At 46.7% G+C, this 19024-nt stretch overlaps 1 protein-coding gene across 1 annotated transcript in view; it reads right to left on the bottom strand.

The window, feature by feature from the left end:
- Positions 1-225: 225 nt before the first annotated feature.
- Positions 226-19024, bottom strand: part of LOC139226201 (somatostatin receptor type 2-like) — a 33895-nt gene continuing 15096 nt past the window's right edge. The window contains exons 4-7 of the mRNA XM_070856831.1: positions 18094-18201; positions 15034-15158; positions 7015-7176; positions 226-1259 (exon numbers count right to left, since the gene is read on the bottom strand). Coding sequence (XP_070712932.1) covers positions 226-1259; positions 7015-7176; positions 15034-15158; positions 18094-18201 — 1429 coding nt within the window. The remainder of the gene's footprint in view (positions 1260-7014; positions 7177-15033; positions 15159-18093; positions 18202-19024) is intronic.

The raw sequence follows: 19024 nt of genomic DNA, 5'->3' as shown, positions 1-19024 counted from the left end.
GCCACATTTCTGGCAAAGCAACGCAGATGGAGTGGGAGCAGCTCCCAGAGCGTTGCCGTTATGTCTTGTGCTCGTGGGAGATGATCTCCTCTGTTTGCTGGTCATAGCAAGACTGTGAACCTGTAAATCTAGATTGTGACTTTGCTGTAAGTGATGAACAGAGGAAAGTTTCTCCAGTGATGTCCCCTCCACACCTAAAACTGGATATCGAGCAGGTGTACACCTTCAATGAACTGCAACTGTTACAGGCAAAGAGTTGGGTGAAAATTTTCCAGTAAAACGCACGTGTTGAGTGGGTTCACTGGACAGTTTGATGGACATGCTGCCTTCCGCCACACTGTTCTTTGCCCGGAACCACTGCTGGGCAGAGCGGAGAGTCACCATAAACTGACGCTTGAAGGTCTCACTCAAGGCAATGTACAGAAAAGGGTTGATGCAGCTGTTGGCATAGCCCAGGCTGATGGCAAAGTTGTACGCGTAGAAGAAAGCGATGCTTGGCTTTTCAACGCTCAGATGAACCAGCTGGAGGATGTAGAAAGGCCCCCAACAAAGAAAGAAGGTCGAGCAGATGGCCACGGCCACACGGGTCACTTTCCTGGTCCGCAGTCTTAGGCTCCTTTGTGGCAGGGGGGCCACGGTGGTGGACATATGCTGGAGGATCTTGAAGTAAATAACGCAAATGACGATCAGAGGGATGGCAAAGGCCAACATGAATTGGTAAAGTGTAAACCAATAGACATCGGTGGTCGGATTGGGCAGGAGTAAGGCGCAGCCAACTGTGCCATCTGGCAGTGACATTAATCCGGTGTACAGCCACACTGGGATGATGGTCAAGAAGGAGATGAGCCAAACCAAGCAGATCGCCAAGGTCGCCACAGACGGTGTGCGCATGTAGGTGGATTTCAGCGGGTGGACTGTAGCCAGGTATCGGTCGAAGGTCATTACAGTCAATATGTAGGTGCTGGTGATCTGGCTGTTGCTATCCAGGGTGGTTATGATGGTGCACATGACTGCTCCAAAATGCCAGGTTCCATTCCCGACAAGTTGGTGAATAAGGAACGGCATCCCCAGCAGGAACAGCAGATCCACTAACGACAGGTTGAAGATAAAGATATCGGGCACTGTGTGCTTGCATCTGAACTTGGTCTTCCGAACAATGGTGTAGATTACGATGCCGTTGCCTATGACACCCAAAAAGCTGATGACCCCAAACACACTTGGCATGATGACGTTGGTGTACGGTGCAAACTGGTCCGGTCCTGAAAGAGAGACAGATCAAGCATTTCCCTTTAAGGCAGTTTTAAGATGTATGTTTCTCAGTCACATCATGTTTATTGTTCTGAAGTAACGCTCATGTATATAGAACATCTCCCCAGAAAACCACATGGAATCAGTTACAGGCTTGGTAACAGCCCCAGGTGATTGTCGCACTGTTGTGCATTTTCGTTAAATTGGCATGCACGTCATATTCATTACATGATCTGAGGGGTACCAATTGTAGCCCATCCTCCCCCTTACCTCAATAAATGTGATTCTTTGCGTGTCCGTGGGCCTCCATTCACAGTCAACCTGCCCGTGAGGAGCGGCTGGGACTCACTGCTGGTTATCTAGTGGTCCGCAGAGAGAAGCCATGGTCATAGCTGTTTGTAGACATGGCTCCCCCTGCATCCACACTGCCCGCGTGGAAAGGTTCATACTATAACATGGCATGGTGGATATCATGAGAACATAAGAATTAGGAGCAGGAGTAAGCCATTCGGCCCCTCGAGCCTGTTCCACCATTCAATGAGATCATGGCTGATCTTCTATCTCAACTCTGCTTTACTGCACTATCCCCATATCCCTTGATTCTCTTAATATTCAAAAATCTATCGATCTCTGTCTTGAATATACTCAAAGACTGAGCCTCTACAGCCCTCTGTGGTAGAGAATTCCAAAGATTCACCACCCTCTGAGTGAAGAGGTTTCTCCTCATCTCCATCCTAAATGGCCGCTCCCTTAATTCGGAGACTGTGACCCCTGTTTCTAGACTCCCCAGCCAAGGGAAACATCCTTCCTGTATCTACCCTGTCAAGCCCTGTAAGAATTGTGTATGTTTCAATGAAATCACCACTCATTCTTCTAAACTCTAGAGAATATAGGCATAGTTTGCTCAATCTCTCCTCATTAGGACAATCCCCCCATTCCAGGAATCAGTCCGGTGGCTTCTCTCTGTAGACGCTAGATACACAGCTGCACATCACGGGCAAGTTGACTGTGAATGCAGGCCCACAGACGTGCAAAGCAATGCATTTCAGAGCTCTCCGCATGAGGAATCTTGGACAATGGCTCGCAGCCCATCACTGAACGGCGCAACATACTCGTGCCATTCTGAGAATGGTCCTGTAGGATGCCTTACTTGGGATCGTCGAACTTGTGAGCAAATCTTGCTTAGAATAATTTGGCAAGTCTCTCTTTGAAAGTATGACCTATCACACACCGTGCATAGGAATCTTTCCGACAGTGAATGACCAGGCTTTCTGTGCCCTGCCATCCCAGTGAAATGTACTGACCAATTTACTCAACTCTTTATTCATTCTGATTTTCCATTCCTGATCCTGACATGACCTCCAAGGTTGTTATAAACTCTGAGACAGCACCATCCAGAGGAGAGTGAGATGTTGTTGGGAGATCCCAAGCTCTCTCAGCAGAGTAAGAACCTAGGCACTCCTGGAACTTTATCAGGAACATGCACCACTGCTCCCCTCCTGAAAACATCTAAATATTTACATGGACAATATGAGTTTATTAATCTAAAACCAATTCCTGACAACATTACTTGAATTTCCTTCCTTTTTCAGCATGCTTCTATTTAAAGATATACTTTTGAGATAACCCATTCCCTGCCTCTGTACTGGTTTAAAACATGTTACATCCGTAACATTTTCTAGTTCTGATAAAAGGTGATCAACCTGTCACACTGGGCTGGATGCACAGGGGCGTGTGGGTTTCAGAGCAGGCGGGGGTTAAAACCAGCGACATTGACAAGGGAATTGTCCAAACCATTGACTTCCAGTTTTCACTGCAGTGCTTTGGAGTGGTGGATTGCTAATTAACATAGGTTCATCACTTAATTAGGGCGATATTGACATCGATTTTTCACTTTAATTTTGGGCCCACAGGTTTCCCGGGCTTCCTGAAACTCGCCAGTGAAAGCAGGATGAGAACACAGTGGTCACTGAGGGGGCTGTGAGCAATCTCAGGGAAATATACCAGTAAATACTCAGCACTCACAGCTGCTTTCTTACCCGCTCGTGGGAAAGGATATGTTCACAGTACTTTTGCGAGAGGTTACTTTACACACTTTGGAGGTCCCAGCTCCATCATGGAGGTTTGGAGCTCTGACCTATCGGATCAGAATGTGTGCCGCTTATGCTGCCGTAGATAAGGACCAAGTGGACCAGCAACATCATTCATAATACTAGACGGTCCCTCGAACGAGGATGACTTGGTTCCAGACCAAAGGGATGAGTTCATAGATGTTTCAATGGAGGACCCGATGTTCCAGTCCTGAACTCCAGGGGTGGAAGATGCCAGTGTGTGGATTTTTTTAACGTTTGGTGACCATTGCACATCAGCCACCACACGGGCTCGACAGAACTAAGCCTTTATCCAGTGGCAAGGGTTAACCAGGATGACTGGAGACCTGCTCTGCTGCACGGACCTAGTGTGCACACATATCGCAGTGTGGGCTGGCCCGTGCTGCCCCTGGGCCCTCGGCTCTTCTGGGCCCCGCACCCTCATTTGCCGCACCTCCGCTAAGATATCTCACCGCTCCTCCGCCATGATCTCTCACCGCTCCTCCGCCTCAATAACTCGCCGCACCTCCGCCACGATCTCTTGCCACTCATCCATCCCGACCTTCCCGCTCCTCCGCTGTGCCTGGGCCCCACCGATGTTCCTGCCCACACTCTAACCGGTGACCTGGGCCAGCAACAGCAATCACGGCAGCAGCAGCCTGTGGTAGCACTGGACACAGGGGATCAGCAGAGAGGCGCAGCAGGCAGGAGGCCACACCCAGCACACAGGAGGAAGGAATAAAGAAACTGCAATCCTGAGTTCAAGCACAGACCATTGCTTTGTTGAGTATGAATTGAAACATAATTAAAGTTACATGCTCTGGTGAAGATTATGTTCATGGGAATAAAACTTATTTTATTGTAGGAAAGACACCAGTGTCTTGGAAACTCAGGGTTCCATGTCAGGTGGTGGCAGACATTTGCAGCCTGCTGGAACAAGGCCTGCTGCTAGCTGGGCCTGGTGGCCATGCTTTACAAGTCACAGTCACCACCGCCCTCAACTTTGTTGCCTCTGGATCCTTCCAGGGCTCTGCCGGAGACATTTGCAGAATCTCGGAGTCGGTGGCCCACAAATGCAAAAGACAGGCTTATTAACCAGGGCCGCCTATTATATCAACGTTGCCTGCCATGTCAGAATGAGCGAGCGCTCGAGTTTGTGGCTCTGGCTGGCTTCCCACAGGTGTAGGGCATCACTGACTGCACACATGTGGCATTTAAGGCACCCGTAGATGACCCAGGAGTGTTTGTCAACCGCAAAGGCTTCCACTCCATCAATGCGCAGCTTGTGTGCAACCACAAAGAGATCTTTACGCGGGTGTGCACAAGCTTCCTGGGAAACTCACATGATGCGTTCACTCTACTCAGTCTATCCGCCCAAACGTCTTCGCATCTGGAAGCAGAGTTACCACCTGGCTGCTCGGAGATAATGGATGCCCACTTAAAACATGGTTGATGACACCTCCCAGAAACACAAGCAATGACGCCCAGGAGTGCGACAATGAATGCCACATGACCACCAGATATGTCATTGAACAAGCCATCGGCATGCCAAAGATGCACTTCAAGTGCCCCGACAGATATAGGAACATAGGAGCAGGAGGCGGCCATTTAGCCCCTCGAGCCTGTTCTGCCATTCAATGAGATCATGGATGATCTGCGACCCAACTCCATATATCCACCTTTGCCCCATATCCCTTAATACCTTTGGTTAACAAAAACCTATCAGTCTCAGATTTAAAATTAACAATTGATCGAGCATCAACTGCCATTTGCAGAAGAGTGTTTCAAACTGTTACCACCCTTTGTGTGTTGAAGTGTTTCCTAACTTCACTCCCGAAGGTCTGGCTCTAATTTTTAGATTACGCCCCCAAGTCCTAGGCTCCCCAGATCACCTCTTAAACTTCTACATTCCAGGGAATACAACCCTGGTTTGTGTAATCTCTCCTCATCATTTAACCCTGGAGTGCGGGTATCATTCTGGTTGAACTGCGCTGCACTCTCTCCAGGGCCAATCTATCCTTCTTAAAGTGTGGTGCCCAGAACTGCTCACAGTGCTCCAGGTGTGGTCTAACCAGGGCTTTGTACAGCTGCAGCATAACTTCTACCCCCTTGTATTCTAGTTGTCTATTTGTAAAGGCCAGCATTCCATTAGCCTTTTTGATTATTTTCTTTACCTGTTCATGACATTCTAATGATCAGTGTACCTGGAGGCGCCCTTCAATACGCACAAGCCAGGGTCTGCAGAATAGTCGTGGTACGCTGCGCTCTGCACAACATTAGGCAGCAGTGTGGTTTGAACCTGCTTGAGGACCAAAGTGCAGAGCGCGGATCCTCTTCTGAGGAGGAAGACGAGGAGGCAGAAGGTGGTGATGGCAATGCGCCCCCATTGACTCACTTTGCTGCTCGGGATGGCCTGATTATTGCAAGGTTCACTTAGATCCCACCAGTGCACCCATCTTACAACCTCATGCAAAAGCCACTTTTCGCACCATATACCCCCACACCCCACCCCCCTCCCCCAATGCCCACAACGCCACAAACGCAAAGCAAACAATCAAGCATCTCTTTCACCTCTGCATGTTGGTCGTCATCAATTCATGCCTTCCCGTTCATCATCAAACAACTGAAAAGTCACTTGCCAACCAGCAACCAAGAATGGACAACACAGGAAAGTGGTGCAAAACAATAATATTTATGTGCATCAAATGCAGAAATGACACTTAACAGTACAACAATGTGTAAGACACCTTTGTGCATACACTTGTGCAATGACAAATCTTTACTCTTACTTTTCCTAGCACATCTACAGGGTGCAACCCCTGTGGCTTGAGCGGATGCAGATGCAGGCAGCTCAATCCCAGCTCTGACTGCTGAGATGTTCTTGGCTGACGACCTCTGGGTTTTGGAGCCTGTGATGCCAAAGACTGCCCCACCTGCACCTGTGCAGGGGCAGACTCAGCCATTGCGACACGAGGCTGCATGTCGGGTACTGACTGGGGGTACAGGAGGGGGGGGGAGCGCAACGGGTGAGAAGTGGAAGCGCTTTGAGCCGGGTCCCCAATTCCATGTCCATTTTGGCCACCATCCGTCTCATGGCCCAGCTGCACTTCCCTGCTAACAATGAGCTGGAGAACACTTTGCTGCAGACCAGTGGGGCGCTGAAAGGCCAAGGCCAGGGTATCGTTCATCCTAATTAAGTGGCATTCATAGTGTGCAAGCCCTTGTTGAAGACCTGCACTCATTCGATTGCTGCGTTTGATGCTCCATGCAGTTGGCCAATCTATCCACAGAAGAAGACATCATCGCAACGGCCTGCGACAGTATCCCACTCCTGCTTGAGGCAGACTCCTCCATCTCTGCAATCGTGGGCATTGTGCTTGGAATGCCCATCAGTACATTGCACATTGTCTGCTGCTGCTCATTGATTAACTCCTGCCTCGACAGTCCCTGGGATGCAGCAGCAGTGTCCAGCTGAGCAGAGCTTGGAGAGGCGTGCGCCCGATGACCACCTCCTGCAGGACGTGTGAGGGGCCCAGTGGGAGACAAAAGACAAGGTAAGAATATTGGAAGTGAAACATGATCATTATGCACGTGATCATGTTTCACTCACTGTTGACATCAAGTTAGCATGACTGAGTGTTGTATGCCATGTGGCTATCTGATATTTCATTGTCACCAAGTAGCTGGGAGGCCCCCATTTCCCCATCTCTGATGGCCAGGCACACCGAGCTTCCGCTGATCTCCAGCGCTCCTCCTCCTCCGCAGCTGTTAATTGCAAAATGGCAGGAGGGCCACCTCCGGCTCCCTGCCTCTCCCTCTTGTTCTCCATGCTCTTCTCCTGCAAAGAGGGAAAGAACAGACCTGTGAGTAAGAATAATGGCGTGTGTTCACCCGATAGGTGGAGAGCATTTGTTGAGGGTGACCCCGAAGGAGAGGCTTGCCATTGCATAAGGAGGAGGGTGAGTGTCAGCGATGGATGAACAGATGGGGATATGAGGAATTGCTAAGGCAGAGAGGGTTGGGTGCACCTGTAAGGTAAGATGGCGTGAGGAGTGATGTGCTGCGGTCGGTTTGAAAAGGCAGAATGAGGGGGTTCGGGTGATACTCACATCAGGATGTAGGTGAATGTACAACTGTACGCACCTTTCCGCCCTGGTTAGGACATTGAACCACTACCTGCATTGGATCTAGGAGCATGGCACCACACTCCTGCTGCTGACCTCTTTGGCAAGTTTATTAATGTCTCTTCCGTATTGACTATCCCACTGATTTGGTGTCATCTACAACCATGCCTTCCTGGTTTTCCCAGCAGCCTTCTTTCTCCCATTGGTAGGGAAGAGTCCTCACAGCCCCCAGCAGCACATCCAGGGAGGTATCCGTGAAGAGGGTGCGGCCTTTGAACGTCTTGCTTCCATTTCTGACCTTCCTCCTCTCTTCCCAATTCCAACTCCTTCCACCTGCATGTTTGGACTGTCTCTTTAAATACTGGAGTAGAGATTGCATCATGCGGGTTGTCATCACGCTCACTGCCAATGATTGGATGAAAAAACAGTAAATAAAATACTGATGAAGTGGCTGCATTTAAAACAACTGACAGACTTGCTGCAAATACTTGGGGGCTTCCCCCTGCTCCCAACACGTCTGCACATTAAAATCCAGCCACTAACTCGGTTTCTCTCTCCACAGATGCTGCCTGACCCGCTAAGTGTTTCCAGCATTCTCTATTTATATTAAAGATAAACCTGCTGGACTTCATTAAGGTTATATTATAGAATGTTTTATTGTATTTAGGTAACTGTTGCACTCATCAATGTTAGATATCTACAGTGTATCTTTCCAAGGTCCAGAGCACATGGACTTCCCCACACTCCTATAGATACACACACAGTCCCATCCACACACTCCTATAGAGACACACACTGTCCCATCCACACACTCCTATAGATACACACACAGTCCTATTCACACACTCCTATAGAGACACACACTGTCCCATCCACACACTCCTATAGAGACACACACAGTCCCATCCACACACTCCTATAGAGACACACACTGTCCCATCCACACACCCCTATAGATACACATACAGACACATCCACACATTCCTATAGAGACACACATAGTCCCATCCACACAGTCCTATAGATACACACACAGTCCCATCCACACAGTCCTATAGATACACACAGTCCCATCCACACAGTCCTATAGATACACACACAGATCCATCCACACACTCCTATAGATACACACACAGTCCTATCCACACACTCCTATAGAGACACACACAGATCCATCCACACACTCCTATAGAGACACACACAATCCCATCCACACAGTCCTATAGATATACACACAGTCCCATCCATACACTCCTATAGATACACACACAGTCCTATCCACACACTCCTATAGATACACACACAGTCCCATCCACACAGTCCTATAGATACATACACAGACCCATCCACACACTCCTATAGAGACACACACAGTCCCATCCACACACTCCTTTAGATACACACAGACATACTAGGTTACACACACTCACAAAGAAACAGACATACACAGACATTTACCCAGTTTCACACAAGCATATACACACAGTCACACTTATACACAGATACACACACACAAAAACACATTCACAGTCATACAAATAATTGGCTGATGTTTCACACAAGCACTGTGTAAATGCTGTAATACTGCTTACAACTGGAAGAGGTGGAAGTAAAATTCGAACTCCAGTAAAAGAAAAACCTTAGCTCTCCCAAGGCCTCACTGAGTAAATCCTTTGCCTGGTGTAATACTGTACTACACAGACCAGCAAGGCCGAGCTTCAATCCCTGGCCTGTGCTGAACTAGTTGATCTCAGCTGATGGTAGGGACACTACAGCTAACCATTCTCGGGTAAGGGAACATCAGGATTCCTGCTTCCGATTGCTGTTCTACGACAACAAAAATATAATAAAGAATAGTCAGCATGAATTTCAAAAGGGAAAGTTTTGCTTGACCAACCTGATTGAACTTTTTGAAGAGGTAACATAGAGTGTAGACAAGGGTAACGCAGTAGATGTAATTTATCTAGATTTTCAAAAGGCCTGCAATAAGGCACAACATAACAGATTAATGAATAAGGTGAGAGCATGCGAAGTCAGGGGACAAGATGCAGAATGGATAGCTAGCTGGCTTCAAGACAGAAAGCAGAGAGTAAGGGTAAATGACAGTGGCAGAAGGTGGGTATTGGTGGTCCACAAGGATCAGTGCTGGGAACATTGTTGTTCACAATTTATATTAATGATTTAGACTTTTGAATCAAAAACACACTTTCTAAATTTGTGGCTGACACCAAATTGAGGGGATAGTCATTACTGAGGAGGACTGCAACAAATTACAAGGCGGCATTAATAAACGTGCAGAATGGGCATATAATTGGCAAATGAATTTCAACACAGATAAGTGTGAGGGATTATATTTTGGTAAGAAAAATAAGAAGGTCTCATATTACTTGGAAAATAAGAATCTAAATGGGTTAGAGGAACAAAGGGACTTTGGAGTACAAATACACAAATCAGTAAAAGTAGCGATGCAGGTTAATACGGCCATAAAAAAAACAAGCACTAGGGTTTTTTCTAGAGGGATAGAATTGAAAAGTAGAGAAGTTATGCTAAACCTGTATCGAACCTTGGTTAGACCAGGGGTTCTCAACCTTTGTGCTTCCGCGTCCCCCTCCTATGTTATAAAAATTCCACGAACACAACAACAACTTGTACTTATATAGCACCTTTAACATAGTAAAACATCCCAAGGTGCTTCACAGGAGCGTTACCAAACAAAATTTGACTACAAACCACATAAGGAGCTATTAGGGCAGATGAAAAGAGGCAGGTTTTAAGGAATGTCTTGAAGGAGGAAAGGGAGGTAGAGAGGTGGATAGATTTAAGTAGGTAATTCCAGAGCTTAGGGCCAAGGCAACAGAAGGCATGGTTGCCAATGGTGATGTGATTAAAATTGGAGATGCTAAAGAGGTCAGAATTGGAGGAGTGCAAAGTTCTCAGAGGGCTGCGGGGCTGGAGGAGATTACAGAGATAGGGAGGGGTGAGGCTATGAAGGGATTTGAAAACTTACACAATTAAAGATATAAACTTTAGGGATTAGTGACAGATATTAGGACTATGGTTAGGGTGTTACAGTTAGGAATCGGTAGGTTACAGTTAAGAAGTTAGGTTTAGGGTTGGGGGTATCAAGGCTAGCAGAGGCACTGTGGAAGGTATGGGAGCTGGCCCTGACCAGCCACCATTTCCCTTCATTTACAGAAGCTCCCTGACCCATTACTATTTCTGCATTATTTACATACGCTCCTTGAGAATTTCAAGCACTTGCAGTTACTCCTGTAGCTTGGCGCATACACTACCTTTTCCGGCTGGGGCAAACTCGAGAACCGCCCGCCCCCCCCAAACACCCCCCAGGGTTTATTAACTCGCTTCCTCCAGACCTCATACCTGCTGCATCTCCCCCAGCCAGCACCGCCCGCTTATGCTCAACTCACACCGCCACGTGAGCTCCAGACCAATAGGAAGAGGTGCGTGAGGGGCGGGATGTTGTGTAGAATCTGGCTATTTTTGGCGGACCCCTTAAAACCTTATCGCGGACCCCTAGGGAGCCACGGACGCTCAGTGAGAACCTTTGGGTTAGATCACTGTTGGTGCACTGTTATGTTCACAATATTATAAAAAGGATATAGAGGCACTGGTGAAGGTGCAAAAAAAGATATACAAGGACGATACCAGAAATACGAGGGTGTACATATCAGGAAAGGATGAACAGGCTGGGTCTCTTTTCTCTTTAAAAGAGAAGGCTGACATGGGAACCTAATAGAGGTCTTTAAAATTATGAAAGGTTTTGATAGAGTGGATACAGAGAGAATGTTTCCATTTGTGGGGAAGAGCAGAAGTAGAGGCCATCAATATAAGATAGTCACCAAGAAATCCATCAGAGAATTCAGAAGAAACATCTTTAGCCAAAGAGTTGTGAGAATGTGGAACTCACTACTATAGGGAGTGGTTGAAGCGAATAGTAGAGATGGATTTAAGAGGATGAGGGAGGAGGGAATAGAGGGTTATGCTGATAGAGTTAGATGAGGACAGACGGGAGGAGGCTTGAGTGGAGCATAAACGCTGCCATGGACTGGTTGAGTCGAATCGTCTGTTTCTGTGCCATATATTCTATGTAATTCCTGCTAGAAGCTGTGAATATTGAGGAAGTACAGGATCAAACTTAGCTGTGATTCACCCACAGTTGAATAGCTTCCGCGCACTCTCCATCAGGGATGAAGATAAGCCATTTTGCGAGCTACTGGAGTTCTACTGGCTCTCACAGAACTGTATCACAGCATCAGTTCAGCATGTTCAGGGGTAGAAAACCAGACTAGAAAACTCTTAGATTGTCCAGTGAAAATGTGAACAGTTCAGTGAGGTTACATTCTCAGCCCATAGCTTTACTCAATGGGAGCACAGCTCGGAGGTCAGCTTTAACATTAAACCCCGATTCTCTGACAATAGCGCGTCCTGCACCAGAAACAATGCTTTGTCAAATTATCCTGCTATTTAAGCAATGGGAGCACCATCACCTCCAAATTCCCCTCGAAGTCACACACCATCCCGACTTGGAAATATATCGTCGTTGGTGGGTCAAAATCCTAGAACTCCCTAACTAACAACACTGTGGGAGTGCCTTTACCATACGGACGGCAGCGGTTCAAGAAGGCGGCTCACCACCACCTTCTCAAGGGCAATTAGATGGGCAATAAATTCTGGCCTTGTTAACGACGCCCACATTCGGAGAATAAATTGAAATAAAATCATATATCTACACTCTGTTTTGTTTTCAACTCACTGTCACTTGTTGATGCTCACTGCACATTCTCCCTCTCCTTCTCTCTGTATCTGTTCTTACTGAGCTGCGGCCAGTAATAGGTATCGGAGGATAAAGCAGGCTTCAAAATCTATCTGTGTTTCACAGGCAAAACTACCAATGCTTTTTCCAGGAGTGGGACCAGCCTGCTCACAGACTGGTCCTCAATTAAAAGCTCAAGTCCATCGAGTTTGTCAGTATGTGGTTTATAAAGTAGGAGATGCAAATTCATAAATGTTTATCATAAAGATCTCCAACATTTAAAACTAAGATTTTAACTGCTGACTTCCCTTTGCAATACAACAAATCAGACCAGTGATCAAACAATGTGTTTCCGCACTATCCCACTCTATTCTTACTGATCCATTGAGTTACTCATGGTCTATCTCTATCGCTATCAGCGACTGAGTTCATTACAGTCTATTTCTCTTACCACGCTACTCTATTGCTACCTGTCTGCACATCACAGGTGTCAGCCTTGCTCAGTGACAGCACTCTCCCCTCTGAGTCAGAACATTGTGGGTTCATTCCCCATTCTGAAGTCCTGAGCAATGTTCAAATTTAGCTGCACGGCCGGGCAGCTGTCTGAAGCTCCCATGCAGGCTGCTGCCCGATTTCTCAATGGAAAAACCGCGCATGCGCAGAAGTTTGAATGGACTATGCAGCCCCTTAAAGGGGCCATGCACCCTCAAAAAATTACAGGGAACATTGGACTTGAGCACATAATCGAGGCTGACACTCCCTGATGGAGAGTGCCAGGAGGTTATCAGAGGTGCCGTTTTTCAGATGAGACATTAAACTGAAGCCCCGTCTGCCCACTCAGATAGACGTAAAAGATCCCACGGCACTATTCAGTAGAAGAGCTGGGGAGCTTTCTCTGCTGTCCTGGTCAATATTTATCCCACAACCAACATTACTAAAACAGATTATCTGATCATTATCTCAGTGCTGTTTGTGGGAGCTTGCTGTGCGCAAACTGGCTGTCGTGTTTCCTACATTACAACAGTTTCTACACTTAGAAAGTACTTTATTGACTGTAAAGTGCTTTGGGACGTCCTGAGATTGTGAAAGGTGCTATATAAATGCAAGTATTTTCTTTATCTGATGTATATTACCGTCTTTATCTATAATTACTCGACAGAGTGCTGCATGTCCAGTTTTCAAATGGACAGCTCAGTATTTTAATGGACTGTCAGAGAATTGTTTTAATGTATTCTTCATCACAAAAATCTGTTTTTGTTTTAAATCTTAGCAATTTTTGCATACTTGTGTTTCATAATTTGGAGGTGTTAATTATTGAGATTATTAAGGTTTTCAATTAATTTTCATCAGCAGCAGAGCACAACTCGGAACTCAAGTTATGATCCCAACCCAGTCCAGTTCCTATCCTACCTTTGTCCTACCTCGACCCAACCCTGACCCATCTCTATCCCAAAGTTCGATCCCATGCCTTGTCCCATGTCTATTCTACCTACTGCTCCATTATTTTCTATCTGCAGTTTCATCCCCATCCATATCCTATCCTTATCGCATCTCTATCCCGCCTCTTGTCCTATGTCTATTCTACCTCCTGCTCCATCCATATTCTACCTCCAGTTCCATCCCTATCCCATTAGTGTCAGCTGTGGCTCAGTGGGTAGCACACTCGCTCTTGGCATCAGAAGGTTGTGGGTTCAAGTCCCACTCTAGGAACTTGAGCACGTAAATTTAGGCTGACACTCTAGTACAGTGCTGAGGGAGTGCTGCAATGTCGGAGGTGTTGTCTTTCAGATGTGACGTTAAACCGAACCTCTCAGGTGAATGTAAAAGATCCCACGGTGCTATTTTGAAGAGCCTGGGAGTTATACCTGGTGTCCAGGCCAATATTTATCCCTCAATCAACATAACAAAAACAGATTATCTGGTCATTATCACATTGCTGTTTGTCGGAGCTTGCTGTGCGCAAATTGTCTGCCGCGTTTCTCACATTACAACAATGACTACACTCCAAAAAGTACTTCATTGGCTGTAAAAGTGCTTTGAGACGTCCAGTGGTTGTGAAAGGTGCTATATAAATGCAAGTCTTTCTTTCTACATTTGTCCCTCTATCCCACTTCTTGACCCATGTCCATTCTACTCCTGTCCCATCCCTTTCCTACCTTCTGTGCCATTCCTGTCTCGCTACTCCCATCCCCCCAGTCTTGTTTCTATCTCACGCTTGGATTTGGACGGGTAAAAGATGCATCACTGTGCAACCATCCCTGCTGCATTTATTTTTCATTTTCTGTGTCAGTGCAGCTGGGACAGATGTCTCGTGGGTCTGATCCCAGTGGCTGCTGGAAATACCGAAAGTCTGGGATTAATTAGACTGGTACCAACCTGCAGTAGAATTCCCCCTAATCTCGTGTATCTGGCCTCCCTGGTTCAGTGACCCATGGCCAAGTCTGCTGGGCAAATTCACTGGCGTTGCAGTCTTGTCCCACATACACTCCCTGTATTCCAGTATCACTCCCTGTTGGGAATGTGTGGTCAGTGAGTTTTGTGTACAAACTTAAAATCCAAATATAACCTTTATTTCAAGAAAACTTATTCTTTGCGAGTCCCCTCGTTATCTCGTGTCCTTTCCCCCCACATATCTATTCCATTACTCTTACTGCTGGGTACTCTCGGGGTTTCCCCTCTGAGTCGGCGCGCCACCCCTTTAAAACAAAATGTGTCCCAATTGCCCTGATCGCAGTGCCCTGGTGGAGTTACTCATACTTTGTATCCGGATGTAACTTAACGGCGACCGACTCCTTACCGGACTGGTTCCCGAGGCTCGCTGTCGATCCATTTTCCGAGTCGATGAACTGGGAGGAATTTCCTTGCCAGGTTTTCGACGTTTCCATTTTCAGGAAAAGGACTGTTGAATTCGGAGTTTGAGCCCTGGGGAGAAAAAAAATAAGCCACTATGATTCCACATTTCTAAAAAAAAATCCATTAATTCCTGTCCACATTTTCTTAATCTGTTTATTTTGACTGCACATTTCAACCCAGCTGTTTAAACATATATATCTCAATCCCTCGGATTCCCAAATCTGAAATTGCAGGACTATTGGGGTTCCTACTAAGGACACCTTCCGATCTGGAAGTCCCTTTTTGCTTTACTGGTAATATCTCCGGGTTTACCTCTTCCCACACCCCCACTCCTTCGGATTCTCTCAGTCCGCCTTCTCGCTGCTCAGCCGGCTCCGCATCTCTCACCTCCATTTAAAGGGTCTCAGCACCTCGCGTCATCGAGCTGGAGGTGGTAAACGAGCAACTGGAGAGGGGCAGGGAATAGGGAGGGTGGGAAGGGGCAGAGAGAGAGAGAGATAGAAGGATAGAGAAATGAAAGAGAGATACAGAAGAGAATGAAAGATGGGGGCGCGGGAAGAGAGGTATAAGAAATAAAAATAAAGAGGGGAATGTGAGGGAAAGCAGAATGAGAGAGAAGCAATGATGAAAATAGAGAAGGGGAATGAGAGAAGGACAGCAAATGAGAGGTGGAGATAAAGCAGGAATAAAAGATAAATAGAAGGGGAATGAAAGAGAAAGATAGAGAGCAGGATGAGATAGATTGAGAGAAGGATAGGGCAGCAATGAGAGAGAGATAAATGAGACAGAGGACATGATAGATAAGCGACGGAGAGAAAAAAACAGAGAGGAAAATAAAGGAACAAAGAGAAAGAGAGAGAATGAGCGAAAGATAAAGAGGGGAGTGAGAGAGAAAGGGAGAATGCGGGAATAAGGGAGCAGCAACCCACCCAGGTTTGCAATTTGTCAAAAAGTGAGATTTCTGATCAGAGATTGCAAGGCAGATTGCAAATCAATTTGCAAACATTGGGCTTTGCACACTGTTGGGAGCAGGATACATCAGTAAAGAACAATGCTCCAAACAGTGGTTTAGGAGGGAATGTGGGCGAGGGGTATGAGAAGCACAGCATTGTTTGGTATTTTAGAGCAGGAGTCAGTTACACAGCAGTGGTCCCTTCCAGTGCATCCCATTCCTCAGGGAAATGGAGACCAAAGGAGAGGAGAAAATGGTACAAATCACGTGGGAAAGCTGAGGAAGGGGAAAGTGTGAAATATTATAATAGTGAGGCACTATTGGAAAACAGCTCCTTGCCTGCTTTCATTGTTCACCACAACAACAACTTGTATTTATATAGCGCCTTTAACATAGTAAAACATCCCAAGGCGCTTCACAAGAGCGTTATCAAACAAAAGTTGATACCGAGCTACATAAGGAGATATTAAGGCAGAGCTTGGTCAAGGAGATAGGTTTTAAGGAGCATCTTAAGAGAGGTAGAGAGGCGGAAAGGTTTAGGCAGGGAGTTCCAGAGCTCAGGGTCCAGATAGCTGAAGGCACGGCCACTAACGCTGGAGCGATTAAAATCAGGGATGCTCAAGAGGCCAGAATTGGAACAGCGCAGACATCTCAGAGGGTTGTAGGGCTAGAGGAGTTTACAGAGATAGGGAGAGGTGAGGCCATGGGGAGATTTGAAAACAAGGATGAGAATTTAACCGAGTCAATATTTATCTCTTCTTCCTCTTTTGTTCCATCATTTGCACATTTGTCCTTCTGCTTCACCCTCAGTCTGCTGCTCCTTTTTAGATTTCTGGTACAAACAGTCATATTTTTCAATTTTGTTAATTATTATCAAAATTCACCTAATTCCGTTCAACGGTATCACCGGTCCATCAAACTGAAAGGTGCTGCTGGGTTTTCCAACTTGATGGATTCACACCCCACCGATCATCCGGGGTCAGTCATGACTCAGTGGTAGCACTCTTGCCTCGGAGTCAGAAGGTTGTGAGAGCCAGTCCAACTCCAAAGCACTGAGCATATGATCTAGGCTGACAATTCAGTGCACTATCGAAGGAGTGCTGCAGTGTCGGAGGTGCCGTCTTTCGGATGAGGCCTTAAACTGATGTCCCTCTCAGGTGGATGTAAAAGATCCCATGGCACAATTTTGAAGAAGAACAAGGGAGTTCTTCCCGGTATCCTGGCCAATATTTATCAAATAAAAAGATTATCTGGTCATTATCACACTGATAAGCTCCGCTGGGCAGGCCACATTGTCCGCATGCCAGACACGAGACTCCCAAAGCAAGCGCTTTACTCGGCAAACGAGCTAAAGGTGGGCAGAGGAAACGTTACAAGGACACCTTCAAAGCCTCCCTGATAAAGTGCAAGATCCCCACTGACACCTGGGAGTCCCTGGCCAAAGACAGCCCTAAGTAGAGGAAGTGCATCCGGGAGGGTGCTGAGTACCTCGAGTCTCATCGCCGAGAGCATGCAGAAACCAAGCGCAGACAGCGGAAGGAGCGTGTGGCAAACCAGTCCCACCCACCTCTTCTCTCAATGACTATCTGTCCCACCTGTGACAGGGACTGTGGTTCTCGTATTGGATGGTTCAGCCACCTAGGGACTCATTTTAAGAATGGAAGCACGTCTTCCTCGATTCCGAAGGACAGCCTATGATGATGTTTGTGGGACCTTGTTGTGCACAAATTGACTGCCGCGTTTCCTCCATTACAACAGTGACTACACTTCAAAATACTTCCTGAGCTGTAAAGCACTTTGGGATGTGCTGAGACCGTGTAATATGCTATATAAATGCAAGTCCTTTCTTTCACTTCTTTCACCTGAGAAATAGGACAGCCTTTTTTTGGGACCAGAGGACAGTCCGCAAATAAAGTTCAGCTCCAAGATTATTGGACGTGGATTGCTGAGTGAATCAATGCTGATTCAGAAACACAATCCTGGGAAGGTGCGAGGGACTCTCATGACTTGAAAACAGACACCAAGGTCATCGAGAAAGCGGAAACGCTTTACCATGCACTGTTTTCATGTGTTTCAGTGTGATAGCTTAAAGTGTTGTAGTTGTCACGGAAGCCACACTTTAGCTCTTTAATGACACAGGTGTAGTTGCACACTGACATACTAATAAAAGAAAGACTTGCATTTATATAGCGCCTTTCATGACCACCGAACATCTCAAAGCGCTTTACAATGAATGAAGTACTTTTGGAGTGTAGCCACTGTTGTAATATGGGAAATGCAGCAGCCAACTTGCGCATAGCTCGCTCTCACAAACAGCAATGTGATAATGACCAGATAATCTGTTTTTTTGTTATAGTGATAGAGGGATAAGTATTGGCCAGGACACTGGGGATAACTCCCCTGCTCTTCTTCAAAATAGTACCATGGGATCTTTTATGTCCACTTAAGAGAGCAGACGGGGCCTCAGTTTAACGTCTCATCTGAAATACGGCACCTCCTGTCATGTATGTAACACCACTATATTACTGTACACACTTGACCTTGATGCACACCTTGACCACAAGAGGTGCACATTGTGGGAGACTGCCTCATACCTGGGCACCCAGGTATATAAAGGGAGGTCCCACGCAGGGTTACTTTGTCTTAGTGTTGTAAATAAAGAGTTAAGGTCTGTGTGTGACCTTGTCCCCAGGATGTGCCTCGTGTGGTTTTATGCTATTGAGTAAGGACTTTACAGTGGCGACGAGAAACAGGAATTCACAACCCACGAGAATGGCCACCGGTAGCACAGAAGAACGGAACCGTGTTGGGGAAGATTGGGACGATTTTGTTGAGAGGCTTCAGCAGAGTTTTATTATGAAGGAATGGCTGGGGGATGCGACGGCTGACAAGTGCAGGGCTCACCTCTTGACCAGCTGCGGACCAAAGACTTATGCACTCATGAAGGACTTACTGGCACCCGAAAAGCCGGTGGACAAACCTT

The sequence above is a fragment of the Pristiophorus japonicus genome, chromosome 16 (genome assembly GCF_044704955.1).
Source record: "Pristiophorus japonicus isolate sPriJap1 chromosome 16, sPriJap1.hap1, whole genome shotgun sequence".
Lineage (NCBI taxonomy): Eukaryota > Metazoa > Chordata > Chondrichthyes > Pristiophoridae > Pristiophorus > Pristiophorus japonicus.
This window is presented reverse-complemented; position numbering and strand designations above follow the sequence as displayed.